This window comes from Drosophila mojavensis, unplaced genomic scaffold, assembly GCF_018153725.1.
Source record: "Drosophila mojavensis isolate 15081-1352.22 unplaced genomic scaffold, ASM1815372v1 contig_231, whole genome shotgun sequence".
Classification (NCBI taxonomy): domain Eukaryota; kingdom Metazoa; phylum Arthropoda; class Insecta; order Diptera; family Drosophilidae; genus Drosophila; species Drosophila mojavensis.
The window spans coordinates 384,947-404,926 of record NW_025318772.1 but is presented as its reverse complement, the minus strand read 5'-3'; the positions used below and the strand labels follow the sequence as shown (position 1 = coordinate 404,926).

Below are 19,980 nucleotides of genomic sequence, written 5' to 3'. Positions count from 1 at the left end.
CTTTTAGGGCCATAATGCTTGGCTTTCTCCGCCCTCCGCACTCCGCACTCTCCACTTACCCAAACACTTGCTCCTGTCCGGCCTTCAGTCGGCGCTGTCCTTGCTGTCAGTCACTCTGTCGTCAGCTTCGGCTAGAACGTGAAATATATTTACAGCCCCTAGATGTTTCTTTTTCTTCTATTTTCTCATCATCTTTTTTTTTTCCTTTGCTTCGCTCTGGAAATGACGCTTATTCGCTTTTCTCTGCTGAACAAATTTTACGTGCTGTTTTGGCGATTCCCCCTCTCTCTCTCCTTCTCTCTTTTACTGTCTGTATACCCTTGCTTTGGGGCTAACTGAGATGTGATTTCCGCTGCAATAAAATAAAGCGTCTACCTTAAAGGCTTTATGGCCCCGTTTTCTCGCCGACTGGAATTCGTCATTTTATGGGCATGTGATTCCGTTTTTGCCTCTTTCTTTCAGTGATTTTTTCTTTATTTTTTATGAACTCGCTTTGCACTTTTTAGTCGGGTTGGGTTTCAAAGACCCAAAAAAGTAAAATATTATAATAAATTATTAAATTATTTATGCGCATCCTTTGGGCAAAGGACGCCAAACTGTTCCATGCCTGCTGTGAATGGAGCACATTTCCGCCCTCCATTGTGATAAGTATCCATTTATCATATACAGCTCGAATGGCTGGTAAGGTATCAATGCAGTAATAGGGAAACCCAAAAGCTTACCGTTAAACCTAACAAGGAGAGGCACATAATCGTTTTGAAGATTTATTTTTCCAGACTGGGGGAAATTCACATTAGTTTAGCAAATGAATTTCTATGAAAGTTTCGAAAATTCTGTCATGCATTCAATTATAATCAAAGAATTACAGAGATTTAGAAAAAAAAAAAGTAAAAGTTATTTACCTTTGCTTGGGTTCACATGAATTCAATTTTATTTGTATTTTTTATTTCTTTTAATATTATTATAATTAAATTTAAGTTTAGCTGGTTTGACAATAATCTAATTATTGACCTCCTTCACAACTGTAAATGACAAACAACTTTCGCTCTCTCATTCTCTCTCTTGGTTACTTAGATTCAGAGCTGCATTTGATTTGATTTTTAGGTCTAGAATTAATTACGTTAATCGTATATTTTTAATTTGATTTATACAACACACAGAGAAAGGCGCACACACACACACATATACGCATTGGCATAGCCGAACGCGCTGCAGGTGTGAGCTAACGTTTAACTTAATTATAGAAAGTTGTACCGTCTCCTCCGACCCTCCTGCCCCCTTTGCCCTATGTTCCCTCTGTGCACCCTCTTGCCGTTCCTATTTACAGTGACATCTTTAATTAATCTCTAACCTAAATTACATAACTGCACAGTGTGCAAAAGCTTACAAATAATTGAAGTCCGGCCTGGCTGTTCAATAAGCGAGTCACGTCACAAGTCACGTCCCCTGACGCGCTCCGAGTCCGGCGAGGACCTCCAGCGCCTCCGCCAGCAGCGCCAGCAGCAGCGGCGACGCCAACAGCAATTGAAACGTGCTGCGCTGTTTGCGCTCAGCAGCGCCGGACATGATAGCCGAAGCCGAGTATTCACCTGTTGGCAAAAGAGAGAGATGTGCGTGTGCGTGTGTGTGAGTGAGTGTGTGTGAGTGTGTGTGAGTGTGAGTGTGACAGTTGCAATTAATATGAATCATTTAACTTGCTGACAAAATAATTCACACGCACTCGCAATCGTTCACGTCACAAGAGCCACTACATATACATACATACATATACATGTATGTGTATGTACACTCTTCACTATCAATATGTTGACGAAAAAATATTGAGGGAGGACTCACCGCTGAGCACGTGCAAGTCAACGGAGACGGACTCGCTGTTCGATGGCTGGCACGTATAGTTGCCGGAGTCCTCTTTGCGCACAAACGGTATAATTAATGAGCCGATCTGTAATTAATGCGTGCATTATTATTTCAGCACTGCTACAAACAGTTCTTAATCAAGTTGCAGCATCAAATGAAATTGTCAATCAATTTGAGGCTCCTTTGCCCACACCGCCTACCGTATTCTGATTATCGCCGACCGTGCCGAATATGTTGCGATCGATCTGCGTGTACCAGCCGGTGCGTTCGTCGCTCTCGCTGATCTTCTTCTGTCCACGGAACCAGATGATGTACTTGGGCGGATCCAGAGTGCCGCGCACGATGCAGTGCAGGGCCACCTTGCTGCCCGCCTTGACGAAGCGACTCTGGTCGCCAATCAGCTCAGTCTTGGGCGCTGCAAAGCAGAGAAATTTGTATTTTCAGATGTGAAATTGATTTGCGCTGCTTACTGATCACGTCCAGGTAGACCTTGGCGCTCAGCTTGGGCTCGGTGGCCATTTGACACTCGTACCAGCCGGCATCGCTAGGAGAGACATACTTGATCTGCAGCGACCAGGTGTAGTCGTTGTCCTCCTGATATATCGACTGGAAGCGCTCGTCCGCTATGAACGTGGTATCGTCCACGCTGATTATGTGACCATCTACTAGGCGCACCCATGAGACGGGCTTCTCGGATAGGCGATGGATCTGAACAGAAGATCAATAATGAATGTAAGTAGAGATTATAATATATAGAGGAAAAGGGAAATCGGAGAGATCAATTTAAGAGCGTAAGAAAATGAAATTTCATTTAACTACTATTTAAAATCGATAAATATCGATTATGATTCATTGATTGAATTATCTAGTTCTTATAATCTTATAAAGCATGATAGCCGGGTGAAAAAGCAGACGAAACTACTGATAGATGCCGATCATGATCGTACACCTTAGGTAATTAAATAGATCTGCTATTGAGTAGATGCTTGCTTTCCATTTAATAAAGGGAGAAAGAGAGAGTGAGAGAGAGAGAGAGATTTCGCTTTAACTGGACCTCGGGAACAACAAAATACTATTTGCATATTGTTAACAAAAGCAGAAAGCGAAGGAAAGCAATGGAGCCCTTGGTTATTTGCATACATATATTCGAATTGTACAATATACCAAAACCCAAACAACGTCAACAAAAACATGAGGAAGAAAAAGAAAAAGAAACTATTATAAGAGGCCTCAAATTTACATTTACATGGAGTGGAGCAGAGATGCCTGTGTGTGAGGTCCTTTAAAGAGGAGCCAAGAATGGAGGTGGCTCTAGAAATGGTAAATCCTAGAGGCGTATACGTGTACGTATACGTATACGGCGGATAGTTGTCGCAGAGAGGTTGTTTGCCCTGTTTGCGTCATAAAAATAAACGTAAACAAAATAAATTTGTTGATATGTAAATGAAATTATGCTGATCTGTGCGCAAAGTTTTTGCCCGCCAGACACAAGAGAGCAAAAAGCAGACACCACAGGCAAAAGGCAAAAGGTAGCTTAAGCTGCGTACTGTCCTTGGAATGTGGAAATGGCAAAACGGAAACCAAAACGGATAGCAAAATAGCAAAGCAGCTAGATATTATCAGAAGAGGACTGAAAAGGCTATTATTATATCTTCAGCTGGACACTGAGCATATCATTAATTTGGTTCGCTTTCCCAAACGAGAAGGAGAGGGGAATATTTCGAAGATGTCTGTGTGCTTGGCAAATATGGAATTCGTGGGCGTAAAAGGGTAATGGATGACATATTGGAGTGAAATTGAATTAGGCTTTAGGCTCTCTCGAATAAACTTCAGCCATAAACAAATGAAGGGAAAAAGGTAAATTCCCAAAAGTTACCCGGAAATGATTCACGATTTATATCAATCTACTTCCTCATCTTAAGCCTAACCGGTTTCTCAACACGCAATAGATGAGTTTTAATTTGGCAAATATTAATGCAAGACTCAGAGGGTATTTTACATTGACAAGAAGAAAATGACAGAGGGAAAGCCACAAACCGATTAATTTGGATAATTGAGGACTGAGCTTGGCATATCTTCTATTTGCTTATTTTAATGAAAAGTAAGTTTATTTCGTATTTGAGCACACAATAAAAGACTTTAACTGTTGTAAACCAAAAAGGTATTAAACAAAGGCAAAACCAACATAGCGGAAATTAAATCTTTTTGTGCAACAATAAATACAACAAACAGATTAATTTCGATAATTAGGGGCTAATGCTTGGATTATATTTAATTTTAATGAATACTGGGCTTAATTTGCGTTTTTTTAAACACAATAAAAGATTTTAAATATTTAAATATTAATGCTGAGGAGTTCAACATATAAAAAACTAAAGTTAAATCAAAATTTAATACTAATAATATAGAAAATAAAATATTGAGATAATCGAAAAATAATGAAGAAGTTTGAATTTGGCATCGACTCTCGCCTACGCTTACCTTTCACCCACTCAAGATATTGCTTTCAGCTCCACACATATGCAAAATGAAACATGACACACACTCACACAGGCGAAGGCACGCACACGCACACCCACACGAATACCCACACACACACACACTCCCACATTTCTTGGCCGTTGGCAATGAATGTTCGGGCTGCTCGGGCCTTGGTATTAGGGCCGCACCTGGTGGGCTTTGCTAGCGCTGTCGACTGCACTCACCTGACATGGCATGTAGGCGTGATTTCCCATTTGAGCCGTGATGTTTAGCACGGGCATTGTCAGATTTCGGCGCGGCTGCTGGCCCGGCAGCAGTTGCCCGTTGTGGGAGGCCAGATACGAGTGCTGCTCATTAAACATTTGTTGCCGCTGCTGCGCCGGTGACAGTGTCACAGTCTCTGCTGCAGGAGTGGATGTCGCTGCTGCGGCCGCTGCGGCGGCTTCTGCTTCAGCTGCAGCAGCGGCAGCGGCAGCAGCGCGGTAAGCTGGCAAATCTGCGGCCGCGAACACGGGAAACGGCGGCAAAAATGTGGGTATGGAGAAACCTTTAGTCAGTGAATCAGCGTTGGCCGGATGAGGATGCTGCAACACCGCATTTTCCTCCACCTCCGCCTCCGCCTCAGCCTTCGCAGCCACCTCCTCCTGCTCCGGTGGCCGTGACGTTGCTGTTTCAATGGAGTTGCTGGCTTCCGCTTCCGTCAGGGCTGGCGGCGGAGCCATTGCGCGCTCTGTTGTTGATGTCGGATAAATTGTTGATATGAACAGCGCCATCACCGTCGCCGTCGCCGTCGACATTGTCGTTGTCGTCGTCGTTGTTGTTGTTGCTGTTGTCGAATCGGTTGTTGTTTGTATTTCGGCCGCTGTTGCGGGCTGCGTAGTTGGGCCAATTTGTGCGGACTTAGCAGCTACATCTACAGCTCCTCTTGCCAACCTCCCAGTGGCATTCCTTGTTATCGTTGGAGCTGCTGATGACATTCCCAGGGTCGTGCTCCAGTAGCCAGTTGTACTTGTTGTACTTGTTGTTGCTGTTGTTGTTGTTGTTGCTGCTGTTATTGTTGTTGGTTTCGGTGCTGTCAGTAATGCTGTTGAGTTTGGGTCTGTCGTAATTAGATCGTTTTGTGTTGTCATTGGGCTATCTGGTAAAGTGGATCTCGGGTATACCGTTAGCTCCGGCACTGTGCCAATCCTCGGCTGCTCATAGGCTGAGCTGCAGGTGACAAAGTCTGTGGATAAAGTAAAAAAAAAAACACGCATATAAAGGTGTTCTTTTTTCATGTAAATTGCTGCAGCTTTGATAAAGGCATTTATATATATATATATATATATATAAAAAAAAAATAAATAAATAAAAAAAAAAAAAGAAAACTGAAATTCAAGCTGTTAAACAGTAAAGCATTTGCAAAAAAAAAAAAAAAAAAAAAAAAACTGTGCAGAATTTAATTTACCCTCAATCGATTTAAATTTAAATTTATTTAAAGTACATTTAAAGTTGTACTGCATATTAAAGCCGAAATCGTAGCTCAAAGAAAATTAACTGCAGGCATGCAATCATTTATTCATTGAAATAAAATATCTTTAATTAAGTAAAATGGGAAACAAGTATTGCATATTGTTAGCCAGATGAAGGCATCTCACTCAACTCAACTCTGGGCTCATCTTTCACAATATTTTCCGCAGAAATTATAATTAATTGCATTTAATGTCTTCTCAAAGGCTTGTATAAATATTTGCCTAATTAAAAGCAGATATTTGGCTGCAACTATTGACAACCAATTCCATTGATTTTTGTAAACTGAATCAGACATAAATATGCACCAAATCCTAAACAAATAACTGTAAAATTTCATATAAAATTTAAATATCTGCGAGGCGTATTTAAAAGGGAGTAAAGAAGCTTTTGCGAGCAAAGCTGAAATAATAAGCAAGTATTCAGTGATGCCGATTAATATGCGTTGTGTGCGCACAGTTTTATAAGTCAGTGTAGAGCCATCTGAAGCCTTCCCATTTGCTTGTTATGTATACGTGTATAAATTTCATTTCAGTTAATTTTCAATTACGCTTTTATGCTAATTAAAATCGTAAAAAAAAATGTTGCAGCCTTTCAGTTGGTTTTCGCTTTCCCGACGAGGTGGTGGAAAGCAGGGGAGGGGCTCTGCTGGGCCGTTGAAAACTTTTTGCCTGGCACGGGCTACGGTCTCTTAAAAGAATACACAGTGCGTATGCCTGAAAAAATTAAGGGAAATAATACAAAGAGAAGCGAATTCACGTGCTGGGGCAAAAGTTGCGATTCGTTTATGAATATTGCAAATGCTTGCTCGGTTTGCAACAATAGCTAAAAGCAGCTATTAAAATGTATCAATTATTTATATATGTATGTATATATACGTATGAAATTTCACTTCTGATTGTGCTTTTCATGCTGTTGTTTCATTATGTATGAGTTTTTAATAATTGAATAAAATACTTGACTATTTAGAGAAATCAATCGCAAACAAAAGTTTGCAAAAACTATATTAAGAGATTACAGGCTAATCACTGAGGCCAGCAGATTTTCCCAACTGCATGTGTGGGTGTGTGTGGGTGCGTGTGTGTGTGTGTAACAGTTTTGCCAGTGATTAGGTTGCCATACATCTTAACTTTTCGCTGGCAAAAGTTGCTGTCACGACCTTCTAAAGGACTTGTCGCCTCCGGGTCAATAGGCAACAGCAGCAGGAGGAGCAGAGAAAGAGAGAAAGAGAGAGAGAGGGAGAAAAAAATGATGAGAAAATGATGAGGGCGTGAACTCTGTTAGCAGAACTCAGAGCTCAACGGCATTCATGCGGAAAGTTTTGCCGCCGCCACCCACACGAATCGAACTGCGACGATGAATCCGAAAGCAGTTTGAAATAAGTTACAAGCGATTTTGCTCTTCACTCATGCCGTTTCTTCATTCTGCGCCAGTTTTGGTTCGGGCTCTGTGCGAGTTTTGTATTACAAAGCGATTAATTTGAATGAGTCTTAAGTTGGGATTCGATTTGTCACTGCGTCTGCCACTTGATGGAGTTGTCTAATTAAGTTCATGTGCCCCCGCTACATTTCTTAAAATACTCTCTCGGAATCCTGGCCAACACGCAGCATATGGCCCCAAAGGGTCCAGCCGAACCGCAAATAGGTAGGCCAGCCCGCAACTGGGCCAAAAATCAGACGTCTAGCCTCGGGTTTTAGGCTGATTGCGGGCCTTTGCTTTGGCTTGAACGGGCCGGCAGCCAGTAAAAAAATTTGCATTTTTAAATTATTTCATTTCACGTTCTTGTCAGACCCTGATAAAGGTACAATTTCTATTCCATTTTTTTCGCTCTCGTTTTTTTTCAAGTTTTCAGTTTTTCGAAAAGCGCAAAAAACCGCATAAATTTCGCCTCGAATTGGACGAATGTGAATGTGAATGTGAATGCGAGTGTGAGTGTGAGTGTGACTGGGTATGCGTGAGATTTGGGCGTGCCGATAAGGTCTCCGGTTAAAATGTAAAAAGGTAAATGGCCGCCTGGACCCGCAAGAAAAAAAAAAAAAAAAAACTATGTAAAAAATGAGAATGTCGAGCTTCAAATGTGAAACGCCGTAAAAATGCAAATTGAAAACGAAACGAAAGAGTAAATGTGGGTGCTACAACAACCCCAAGCACACAGCCCTGCTTTCCAGCCATTACTCAGCCCCTGGCCAATTGGAATGCAGTTTGCTGCACGGCTATGTTTTGTGGAAATGTATCCTAAAGGAAACCTTTGCTTAAGCTTTCAATTAAATCGGCCTAGGCACAATAAGCCGATGCTAGATGCTTTACGCAATAAACTCAATACAAAGTCCATTCGAATCGAAAAAATCCTTTCAATCTTGATAGAACTGAGTCTATATCTCTGTCTCTCTCTCTCTCTCTCTTTCTCTTTGTTTATTTTGGCTTCTAAGCCGATTAATTTACAGGCCACAACAACGCATAGACTATGTGTGTCTATGTGTGTGTGGGCGTGTGTGTGTGTGTGTGTATTTTGTTACGAAAGGACCTCGTATGTTGTGTGATCTCAACAGTTATTGCACTCGGCGACAAAATGGCGACAGCAGCCAGCACACACCCCTCGTCCCATGCCACCTGCCACGCCCTGCAGCCACAATTGCTTGGCTAACATAAACAAATGCGAAGGAGCTGCCAGCAGGCAGCAGGACACTGCATGGCCCAGGACATGTAAGCGAAACGTGCAATAACACTTAAATTGTTTTTGTTGTGTTTGCGGCCAGCTACTTGGGGGCAATTCCATTGGCATGAGGAGTAGCACCGCCCCTCACCCATCACCCCTCAGTTTTGTGGAAGTCCTGGCAGTTGGCACCGCATTCACCGAAGCTTATAATTCAAGTGTGTTGCCAAAATGTGCAAACGCTTAGCCTCCACTCACCTCGACTCGGCGCCGTCAGATCCGTACGCAAACTGAATAGTAATGCGTTCAAATGAGACCTCGAATTACTCAAATTAGGTCTGTTGCGTTCGAGCCATGCAGCTAGGCGAAAAACCTGAAGCGCCGACAAACACACCAGCACACACACACACACACACACACACACACATAGTTACACGGATTATGTGTGTATATGCAAATTTAAATTTCAGCACAGACAACATAATGGCAGGCTCATCAGCCACATCATCAGCAACAGTGGGCGAGGCCTTTGAGCAGAGCAAAGATCATCATGCAGGCAATTCCCTCAGCTATTGCTGCTCAATATGTATATTAAAAGCACATTTCTTATACCTGTTTGCCACACTGTGCATCACGAGGAGGCAGACGCTTCCATATGTTGTTATTTAACCTTTTCGTCGGGCATTGAAGAACCTTAGATGGCCTCAAGCTCTTTGGGTAGAGATTGAATATAAGTAATGAGCACACATAATTCTAAATAATCCGTATGCCTAGCTGATACATATACATATAATATTATAATAATGTTAGCAAGAAATAGATACATTAAAAACCAAAACAGTTTAATTTAAATAATAAATGTGACATGTGCAGATAAATTTCATAAAATGAAATAAATTTGAGGCTTGATAATGATATCGTAATGCCGCTCTTAACGGCTTTTAATTACGTGAAACTAGCAGCAGCGCACATGTGCAGCATTCGCGCGACCACGCCCACTGCCCGCCCTGCGGCGTGTTAAAGGTCAATGGATTAATTATGATTTCATGCTCAACGGCATTTTGTTGGCCATTTGATGCGTACATCATTAGCGGAGTATCAAAACGGCCAACAACTTTTGGCCAAACGGCAGTCGCAACTTTTTTGATGGGCTTCTGCCGCTGCCGCTGCTGCCGTTGCTGCTGCGCGTTGTAATTATAAAAAATATGCGTCTGTAATTTGGAAGCGCCCAGGGCCAAAAGTAATTACATATCCAATAAAAAGTCATGGCAGCAGGATGCGTAGGTGGCAGGGCTCATAATTAAAAACCCAACAACTAAACACTCTACAATCTCGCTCCGCACTCCACTCACTCCGCGTCCTGCTGATGTCTCTGCAAAGAGCCACTCGCTGCGGCTTAAGCAAGCCAACCGGCCAGCCATGACTGTGGCTTAGATGTAGATGGGCCAGGCAGGCCGTGGCATTAAGCACAAACACACACACACCACATTAAAGCAAAACTTTGCATTGGGGAGTGCTTTGGGTTATGGGCACCTCGAGTGCGCATAAAACACGCGCCAGGGCAGATTGCTGAAGGCGCTTGGATTAGCAGCCAGAACCGCAGCCCCTAACCCCGAGCCATGCCCATCGAGTTGAGATAGTTGGCTAAGCGTCTATTTGTTGACAATTCTCTTAACGTGTTCTTTTTGTTTCTGCGGCTGCGACTGCGACTGCGATTGCTGCTGCTACTGTGCGGAGCCATGCTTAGTGGATGTCCTTGGGGTCCTCTTACTTATTGTAAAATTGACTAAAACTTTAAACTAAACAAATTTTCCTTAAAGGGATACTTTTACATGGTTAAAAAATTTACCACAAGAAAGTTCCAGAGAGCTGTGCAGATCTTGGCCCACTGCTGAAAAATGTCCTCACCCATCCAAACTTGGAATTAGTTATATACAACTCAGACACATTTGTATATAACTTTACCTGCTCGGCGTACTTTAGTGCAATTAAACTTCTTACCCTAACGAACTTTTGACCAAACATCAAAAGTTTAGAGCAAACTTTGCAAGCCAACCGAAATTTAGAACGGCATATTAACCTATTCCAACTGCAAATTAGTTAGGCTAACACAAATTGACTTATTTGTGCTCTCTCCCCCTCTCTCTCTCTCTCTCTCTCTCTCTCTCTCTCTCTCTCTCTCTCTCTCTCTGTCTTTGTATTCATCTGCTTCGAAAATATTCTCGGACTACGATGATTAGAGACTGAGGACAACATCTAACACCCATTCGGGATCATTGTTTATTCATGTGTTTAGCACACTTCTTTATACCCTTAATATTAAGCAAACAGCGTGTCAAATCAATTTGCACTTAGCGTCAAGATGCTGGCAAGTGTTTAACCTCTTGGTCTTTATGATTTACAGCGCATTTATTGCGGATGAATTGTAATGGCACTTGGCATCCGCTGGAATTTCGCATAAATATTCAAGAATGTTACTTTGAGAGCGTGCATAAAATCAATCAATAGGCAATTACGCCCTTCGTTTTTCCGCCTGCAAATAAATAAATAAATAACAAATAAACATATTTGGCCGCGTGGGCGAAGGCGGAAGGGACAGCCGTAACATTAAATAGGAAATTGTACGTCGTACATATTGCTGAGCAAATACGAAATTCAGTCTACGCATGAAACACGCATTTGCATGCGTGTGGGCAGGGTGGGCGGTTGCCTATGTGGGTGGGCCATCGGGTGGCTGGCTGTGAGGAGCGCTCCAACGGCTGCGGAATGTTGTGTTTAGTGAAAATTGCTTCAACAATTTTCTTGTAGTCATTCAAAGTGAAACATATGTTGGGTGTCACAGTTAAAATATGTATATACGATATGCCAGCACACAAATAGAGGCAACAGCCGCGCGCTGGGCTGAGCCGGATTGGGTTGAGTAGGGCTGAGTAGGGCTGAGTAGGGCTGGGTTGGGCTGGGTTGGGCTGGGTTGGGCTGCTTCGAAATTCAATAGGAGGCAAACAACTCGAACGAGTCAGTCGACTCGACGCCTACTTCGGCTCTACTGCGCCCCCCTCCCCCCTCGCTTCACATGTCTGTCTGTCGGTCTCTTTTGCGCTCTTTGTTTTTATGCAGCACTCTTGCTTTTTGGTTTGGGACTGGCTCAATTTATTTTTATGGCATCATGTTTGGTCGCTACGTGTGGCAAAGCGGGACTCTTCCATTTTTCGCCTTTGGCTTCTGTTTCAGCTGCGTAAATTGAAACTGGAGCGTTGCTCGGCGTCCCATTACGTATACGCACCGTGCTCGTGCGCGTACTCCACCACGCGCCTATTAATGCCTCTAACAGCAGCCGCATTGCCCGAGACAGTCGCATTTTCGCATCATTCCTACATCAAAGGCTCAACATGATATACATTACATCAAAGCGCTGAGCAGAAGCATTCACGTCATCCCATAGAAGGACAAACAGACAAACAACAAATATGAACATCTCGCGTTCCACTCTGAAGATACAATTACTTAAACAGTCGAGCACAGTTTCAGTGGGCTTCAGAATCATCTGGGGTGTACCTCGCGAATATCTCCCACATGCTTATGAATCGTCTTTCATGACGTGAAATCACGGCGAATGAAATACGGAAATCAATGCACAGGTCACGTCTCACGATTGAAAATCAAAACAGAGTTGAGAGCAAACTCTGTAAGCCAAATTATTATGAACGATATTTGCATTTTGGCTCTGATTATGCGCCAGGTGGAGCAATAAACAGCAAACATTTCAATGTTGTTGATTTTGCTTTGTTATTGCAGAAGCTTGGGTGAATCAGAGCGAATTCTTTCGGCTTGCCCTCTAGGGACAGCTCCCGAGTGCTTGCGTATAAATCAAGTAAAATAATTATGCGAATCTGCAGGACATTCCATTATCTGTGTTTTGGGCTCTTCCGCAGTGCCTTTTATCGCGCCGCTCGCCTTTATTGCCGGTTGCCAAACGCCGCTCAACCAGCCCACCGATCCACCCACCCACCGTCAGTCGAGCTTAGCACTCAGACCGATACCCGCAGCCGCACCCACCGCCCTGTCCAGCAAATGCTGCCATCGCCGTCGGCACAGCTCATAAATAAGTTCCAACGTCGCCAAAACAAAACATTTTTCATCTGGTTCTCGACCGAACAGGCCTGTCGGTCGGTCTGTCGGTCTGTTGGTGGGTCGGTCCTCATCCGTCGTCGTCTGTCGGCATGTGCTCTGGGAATATTTCATAAATTTCGATGCTAGCCCCGTAACTGAACCTCTGAACCTCTCGCACTGCCCCTGTCACTGCCCCCGCCTCTGCCCCTACTCCTGCCACTGCCTATCCATATAGACCGATATATAGAGAGAGCATTACTCCAGCATTTTTTGCTAGTTATTTTTGGGGCCATTTTCACACTTGGACGGGAGTCCGGAGCCGGACGGACCCAGGCCCATATCCTCTCCCAAGACTCGTTGACGCTTGGTCGACTGCACTTTGTCATCTGGTGGGCACTTTTCCTATTTTTCAACAATTACACGCCCCAGCCACTAATGCCACACACTTGTTGTTGTTGTTGTTGTTGTTGCTCTGTTCACTTTTGCTGTTATTGTTATTTTGGCATTGTTTCACACAGCTTTCTGTTCATGTCTTGTGCTTGGCGCTTTTGATTGGTCGCCAGCGCCAAACCCTCTGAATAATTTAAAGTCAACCTGCTCCCCTCTCAATTTTTCCAGGCCAAAAGAGCAGCGTCGACCCCTCAACAAAATTGTTAGTTTAGGGCGTGCGACTAATGAACAGTGGCAACAAGTGCTGCGAAATAGAGCCGAATTTTCAATAATAATGTTTATATTGAAGGTTAAATAGGATTGGAATAAGATTGAATAGATGGGATAGGATAGGTTTGTAAACCTTTTTGAACCATGATTATAAAACACTAATAATAATAATAATGATAATAATGACAAATTATAATAACAATAGTAATTATAATAATAGCCATAATAATAATAATAATAATAATAATATTTATTAATAAAGAATATATTTCCATTTCAGCTGAAACTTTCTTGAATATTTTATATTATATTTTATTAATATATATAGATATATTAAATAGAAAAACTATGTATTCATATGATTTTTGGCCTCTAAAGAAATAAATAAATTTAAAATACACTGAAACAAAAGTACATAGTGTAGAGAATATGTGAGATGCTCTCGCTGCTAACCACAGTGCGTCATAAAGCAAAGTATTTGATACTCGGATGCAGACAGGATGTAGCAGGAGCTCCACTCCGCTCACGGCTTCCCGCAGACATTCCGGCATGCTACGGCTCGGTTCGGTTGGGTTGGGTTGGGCTGGGCTCAGTTCGTTTTTCAGCATGTTGTAGCCGGAGCTAGGTGTTTCCAGGGCAACACTTCGGGCACAGGCTGGCGACAGCAAGAGCAACAGCTAAAGTATCGTCAGCAGCGACAGAGGTCAACCGACATGTGCCCATGTGCGTGGCCCAGAACATGTGGGTTGCCATCCTTGTTGTGCAGATTCATAATTTATGAGGGTAAACAAACACTTTTGGGCGGAATAACCCAATTGGTTCCTGCGTTGCCTCGACATGCTACTCTGGACCGAGCATTAAAGGATTTGCCATTTAGGGGGGCGTGGCTGAGCTAAACATTTTGAAATTGCCTGGCCAGAATAGCACCGGCTTGTCCAGCTGCTAACTTTGCTACATTCCCCAAATTAGCCAAGTGCACAAAGTGCACGAAGCGCACGAGTACCAAAAAATTGTTCTAATATTACAAAATTTATACGAAAAGCAGCAGCAGTAGTAGAAGCAGCAGCAGCAGGAGGAGAAGCAGCAGCTGCAGGAGGAGCAGCAGCAGCAGCAGCAGCAGCAGGAGCAGCAGCAGCAGTAGCAGGAGCAGCAGCAGCAGGAGCAGCAGCAGACAAACTTCATTTATTTGGCATAACGAGCTGCACTCAAACTTTTATGAAAGCGCATTGGGATTGCTGCCGAAAATGGCTCACATCCCTTGCACTGCAGGTCCTTGAAATTGGATGAGCATTTGTCTGGCTGGCGGCATCCAGCAAGTGTTGCCACTGCGAATGTGTTTATTAAACATTTGCTGGCAAGTATTCAATTTCGTTAATGTTTTCAGCGCATTTTTCAAAGCTCTGCCCAGCCGCGCCCTGCTCGAGCCACAAATTTATTGTTTTATTTTGTTCTTTTCATATTTCTGTTCGCCTGCATATTGGTCAGCGAGTATTTACCCAGCCAGCCCTTCGTCGGCTACCAATTGCAGTTGTAAGTGGTTTCTCGCATTTAGCCGTGCAATGGTGCTCCAGAGGGCAGCCAGAGGGTTAAGGAACTCTCAGCTGCGGCTTTTGAATTATGGCCAAGTGGATTGCCAATGGGGCGGAACTCTGGCCACAACACTTCAAACTTTTGTATTGAAATGTGCGCACATCTGTTAATAATTTAAATTGCATGGGAAAAGTGATCCGCAAAAGCGAATGCTGAAAGCCATAATAATAACCTCTACAAAATGGAGTAGTTCTCAATATGTTAACAATTTACAGCTGCAGCAGTTCACATTGAGAAAATACAACTGGAATACAGCTGTTCAGTATTCATAAAGTAAATAAAGTAAAACAAATAAATAATACATTCAATACGAATATAAACCACAAATATTAAGCTTTTAAGCTATGCATATCGATTGTTCTTGCCTGTCATTCTGTTAAGTACCTATCGATTAGGTCTGTTAAGCAAAACTAGAAACTATCGACTATGTTCTAGATCAAGAAAGATGGTATTTTAATATTAAAAGAATGCAGGGGCCTGACGTTTTATAATCAAGCAAATGCATAAGTAAGTGCAAATGATTTGAATAAAATTTTACATTAATAGAATATTAAAAAAAAAAAATAAATAAATAAGTCGGCATAGATTTAAAATTAAAATGAAATAAAAAAAAATATATATAATAATAAAATAATATTAATAATATTAATAATGCAAACTTTCAAATGCTTCGTATTGTCATAAGTAATCGATGTATCAGAAGCAATGGACAGACACATTCAACGCCAACTTGGCAACTCTGGTTGACTTTTAACAGGATTGAGTGGGTCTTTTAACAGTGGACTTTTAAGGCCATTTATGACCAGTTAAAATATGCAGAGTAACAGAGAAATTGTTTCAATATAGTAAAAGTGTATCCACGGTATGGAGAACTATGAGATAAAGACCACGATTGGCGAAGGCACCTACGGTGTTGTCTACAAGGCGCTGAATCGCTCGACTGGGAAATTCGTGGCCTTGAAGAGCGTGAAACACATTCCTGGGGTGGAGGGCTTGCCGTCGACTGCCATCAGGGAGATATCGCTGCTGCGGGAGCTGAAGCATCCCAACATAGTCACGCTGCTGGACGTCGTGATCGTGGACAGCAGCATATGCTTGATACTCGAGTACCATTCCATGAGCCTGCGGCAGTACCTCGAAACGCTGCCAGCCAGCCAACTGATGGACCTTAAGCTGGTCGGCAGCTTCCTCTTCCAGATGACCAGCGCCATTCTCTACTGCCATCGGCGACGCGTGATGCACCGGGATCTGACGCCGCAGAATATGCTGATCGATGGAGTGGGCCGCATCAAGCTGGCCGACTTTGGCCTGGGCTGCTGTTTCCAGCTGCCCATGCGCGCGCTCACCCACGAGGTGGTCACGCTCTGGTACCGGGCGCCCGAGATCCTCATGGGCTGCCCGAGGTACGCCTGCCCCGTGGACATCTGGTCCATTGGCTGCATCTTCTTTGAGATGATCACGAAGCGGCCCCTGTTTCGTGGCGACTCGGAGATAGATCAGCTCTTCTGCATATTCCGCTTGCTGGGCACCCCCAACGAGCAGTCCTGGCCGGGCGTATCCACACTGCCCGACTACAAGAGCACCTTTCCCAAGTGGACAAGCAATCAGCTGACCCAGCTGATGGCAGATCTGGACATCTACAATTCCGCTGTCGACCTGTTGGCCAAGATAATCGTCTATCAGCCAGCGAAGCGCTTGTCCGCTGAGCAGATCCTAGAGCATGAGTACTTCAAGGAGCCGCCAGCGCCTTACACTCCCTGACTGTCAATAAAAGTTTTGTTAACGCGCACGTGCTAATCGGCTTTATTAACGGATTTTTGAGCACGCGTGTAAAATTAATTGAATTATTTTACGCTACGCTTGAAGCTCATCACATCACATCACATCGCGTCACAAAAGCGAGCCAAAGTTAACAGGCGAGACTTATGCTCGAGTGCCCGAAGGGTCACAGAACCCTCGAGTCTGTGATCCGTGCACAGTGGGTCGAGATTTTGTCAGAAGGCGCTGCGCTGGCACACTGTCCTGCTTGGACAGGCAGTTAATCTCTTCTCTTCATTAAATATTATTTTTTAATTTTCCTTAAGGTATTTTCCGCTCTTGGCCTACGCTTTTTTTCCACTGAGTGATTGGCAGTCGGGCGTTAAGAAAAACAAACACAGTAAGCGAATTCATGGAATGGGAATTTTAATTGCCCTGAAGCCATGTAGCACAGTGTACAGAGTGTCAGAAAAAGACTGAAAAATACCCGCAATAAAAAATTGATCGCCAGAAATTAAAAATATTTTTGTTAAATATTATAAAGTTATTTCAAGCTTCAATAACATATAAACAGTTTTAAGGAACGTATGTATTTATGTATATGTTCTGTAAATTCATATATTTAAATTTAAAAATAAAGTAAACATGTCAAATATTTTTAAATGATTTAAAATTTAAATTACATATAAATTGCCCTAAGATATACACATACATACATTTACATGTATATAGTCTGTAATTAAATATTTTAAAAATGAAAATATGTAAATATATAGGCTAAAATTATTATTATTACATGCATTTATATGTGTGTAATCTGTAATTAAATGTTTTAAATTAAAAAAAATATATTGAATAAAATTATTTCTGTTATATATTTGAAAGTTATTTAAAATTTAAATTACATATAAACAGCCCTAAGCCATATGCCCCAGTTGAGCACGATTTAAAGACCTTGTATAATCATAAATTGACAGATGATTTCATATATGGTTTTAGCTACAAAATATTGCCTGTAACGAAATCAATTACTGTGGACAAATTATGCTACGAGGCGAGTGAGAGAGCTTCGGCATGCGACATATTCAATTATAATTTTGCATGCATATGACACGCAAAGTTCAAGGACGAACGAATCGAAATCAAGTCGTAGGTCCGGTCTGTGGGGGGTTTAAATTAAATAAAACAGCTTTAGCTAGACATCGAAACACACACACACACACACACAGAGACAGACACCGCCACACCCATAGCCATAGCCACATATGGCCCCGAGCTGTACTTACGTGTCCCCGGGTCGAGGGCAGCCAGGAGCAGAGGGAGCCAAGCTGTCAGCCAGATGCGTTGCCAACTCAACGTCTTGGCCGTGCGTACAAATTGGCGCCGTTGTCCGGCACATTCGTCCGAGTCGAAGACTGTCATCTTTGCCGTTGGTGGCTTCCTTGCGCTGGTCCTGTGCGTCCCTCCGCTCGTCCTGGCCATCCTGGCACTGGCACAGTTGCTTGCTGCGATGACACTTAGAGCTGCTTTTGTGCGCTCACTGCCAGGCGAATGCCGCCATTGGGGACTCGTTTGCGGAACCATTGGCGGCGGAGCATTGTCTCCAAGTGTTCGGCACGGCGCTGGCCTCTGATTCTGATTGCAGTGCGCCCCGTTGGCTGTCAAAGTTGTTCGCATTTTATGCGAAATGTGCGCGTCTATTCCCAGACGCCGCTGCTGCCCTGCAGCCGCCCGTCCCAGATAAATAGGTTTATTGAATTAATTCGCTGGAGTCGGGAAACGCTCTCGTTGCCTTCCTTCCGTTGCTTTTCAGTGGATTGCAACTTGCTTTATATATATTTATTTTCTGTTTATTTTTTTTTTTTTTTTTACTTATGTCTCTTGCGTTGTTCTTTGATTTTGTTGCCACGCGCTTTCATTGCTTTTCCTATTGCTTTACCTTGTGCCAGTTACAGTTACAATTTTTATTCTATTTCTCGAAACAAACTGCACAAATTCAAGGCATATATACATATATATTATATACATATATAATTTGATAAAGCAATCATCTAATCAATCAATACAAATGCGATTCGAAATTTCGATTAGCCTCTAAATAGTTTTTCTTTCTCTCTTCTTGACTCTTTGATATGGCTCCAGCTGATTAGCATAATTTGAAACTTTTGAACTTTTCCTTAGATCTGCTCGCTATTAATCATGCAAATTTTTCAAATTACCCTCCAATTGAGAGAAGTTAAAGAAGAGCTCGTTCGATATATATTCACCTACCATATGCCAAACTAGCGTGAGCATTACTTTTCCCGTGAGTTATGTGGAAAGTTTTTCACAAAAGAGATTGCGAAACTTGCGGCACACTGACACTGTTTAACAAGTTTTCAGCTTTACACACATACTCATTGCACGCACAGCTTGATAAACGATATTTTTAATGTTTCATTTCTTCGCCGGACTTAGCACGTGAGGCAGCTTATTCACAGTTGAGTTGCACTTTATGGCTTGCGCCGCCGCCTCGAAAATAATATTCAAGTTTTTATTCTGTGCCGGCGTATAATACACAATAATCCCTTTTTACGACATTGCGGCCGCAGCTCCTTACTTCGTTTTGTTTTGTTTTTTTTTTTTTTTTTTTTCTTGGTTGCTTTGCACATTTAGTTCCCCATTCTAATATCCATTTTAATACAAGAGAAACAAACAAATTTGGAAAGTGATTTCGGCACTTGCTTAGCCAACTCGCTGACTCAGCCAAGACGCAAGGGACACTCACACACGCACACGCACACGCACACACCAGCACACACACAGAGACTCTACAGAGGCTCTACACAATCTTCAGTTCGTTCCTTAAAATAGCTTCGCAACTGCCAATTCCTTACGCCTTGCACCTATTTGTGGCCCACTTGGCCGCCTCAGCTCGCATCTAAACACAAGCGCTTGGCCAGACATTGGCGGCTCGCACGACTTGCCACGAACAAGTTTCGAGACCGCGACAATTTGACATCCGTTCTGGTCCTGCCGCCCGCTGCGAGTCACGTCCGCTCGCTAAGGATGCAAATTTTCAACTGAATCGCTTGCAGCCAGCGACAGGAAACTCGTGCTGCCCCGCTGCGCCTGCTATCTGTTGGCCAGATGGCTGTTCCACTTGCCAGCATCCCCAGCAACACGCTTGCCTGTGCCCCTTGTTTCATTCCGTTTGCCACACGTTCCGTCGACTGCTTCGACGCTTCTCCTCAACACTTGTGCCGGCTCCTCGCTCTGCGCATGTCCTTCGCGCCTTAGCCCTGGCCGAATGGCGCTTACAATAGACTTCAAATTTATTTGCTTTCTGCTTAGCAGTTGTTTGTGAGCTTACAGAAAATTAA

At 43.0% G+C, this 19,980-nt stretch overlaps 2 protein-coding genes across 4 annotated transcripts; one reads left to right on the top strand and one right to left on the bottom strand.

Annotated features, from left to right (window-relative positions):
- Positions 1-951: 951 nt before the first annotated feature.
- Positions 952-19,681, bottom strand: LOC6574472 (mucin-5AC). 3 transcript variants are annotated; one of them, XM_032733876.2, is made up of 7 exons: positions 18,890-19,681; positions 17,905-18,604; positions 4,563-5,563; positions 2,328-2,565; positions 2,058-2,272; positions 1,837-1,942; positions 952-1,589 (listed from the first exon to the last, which is right to left on the bottom strand). In XM_032733876.2, the coding sequence occupies exons 2-7, from the start codon at positions 18,293-18,295 to the stop codon at positions 1,438-1,440; spliced, it is 2,103 nt and encodes a 700-aa protein (XP_032589767.1). In that variant the 5' UTR covers positions 18,296-18,604; positions 18,890-19,681; the 3' UTR covers positions 952-1,437. The 3 variants fall into 3 exon arrangements, with proteins under 3 accessions (XP_032589767.1, XP_015022952.1, XP_043863905.1); XM_015167466.3 differs by having other exon boundaries at positions 19,495-19,681; XM_044007970.1 differs by having other exon boundaries at positions 17,905-19,681.
- LOC6574474 (cyclin-dependent kinase 1) lies at positions 15,525-17,261 on the top strand. The gene has a single exon (XM_032733882.2). The coding sequence runs from the start codon at positions 15,725-15,727 to the stop codon at positions 16,619-16,621; it is 897 nt and encodes a 298-aa protein (XP_032589773.2). The 5' UTR covers positions 15,525-15,724; the 3' UTR covers positions 16,622-17,261.
- Positions 19,682-19,980: the final 299 nt, after the last annotated feature.

Coding starts and splice junctions, on each gene's coding strand:
- LOC6574474 (XM_032733882.2), top strand. CDS start 15,725: ATGGAGAACTATGAGATAAAGACCACGATTGGCGAAGGCACCTACGGT.
- LOC6574472 (XM_044007970.1), bottom strand. CDS start 18,295: ATGCGAACAACTTTGACAGCCAACGGGGCGCACTGCAATCAGAATCAG. Junction 5,564..17,904: donor TGCCCTCGACCCGGGGACAC/GTAAGTACAGCT, acceptor CTTTATCCACAG/ACTTTGTCACCTGCAGCTCA. Junction 2,566..4,562: donor ACGCCTACATGCCATGTCAG/GTGAGTGCAGTC, acceptor TCTTCTGTTCAG/ATCCATCGCCTATCCGAGAA.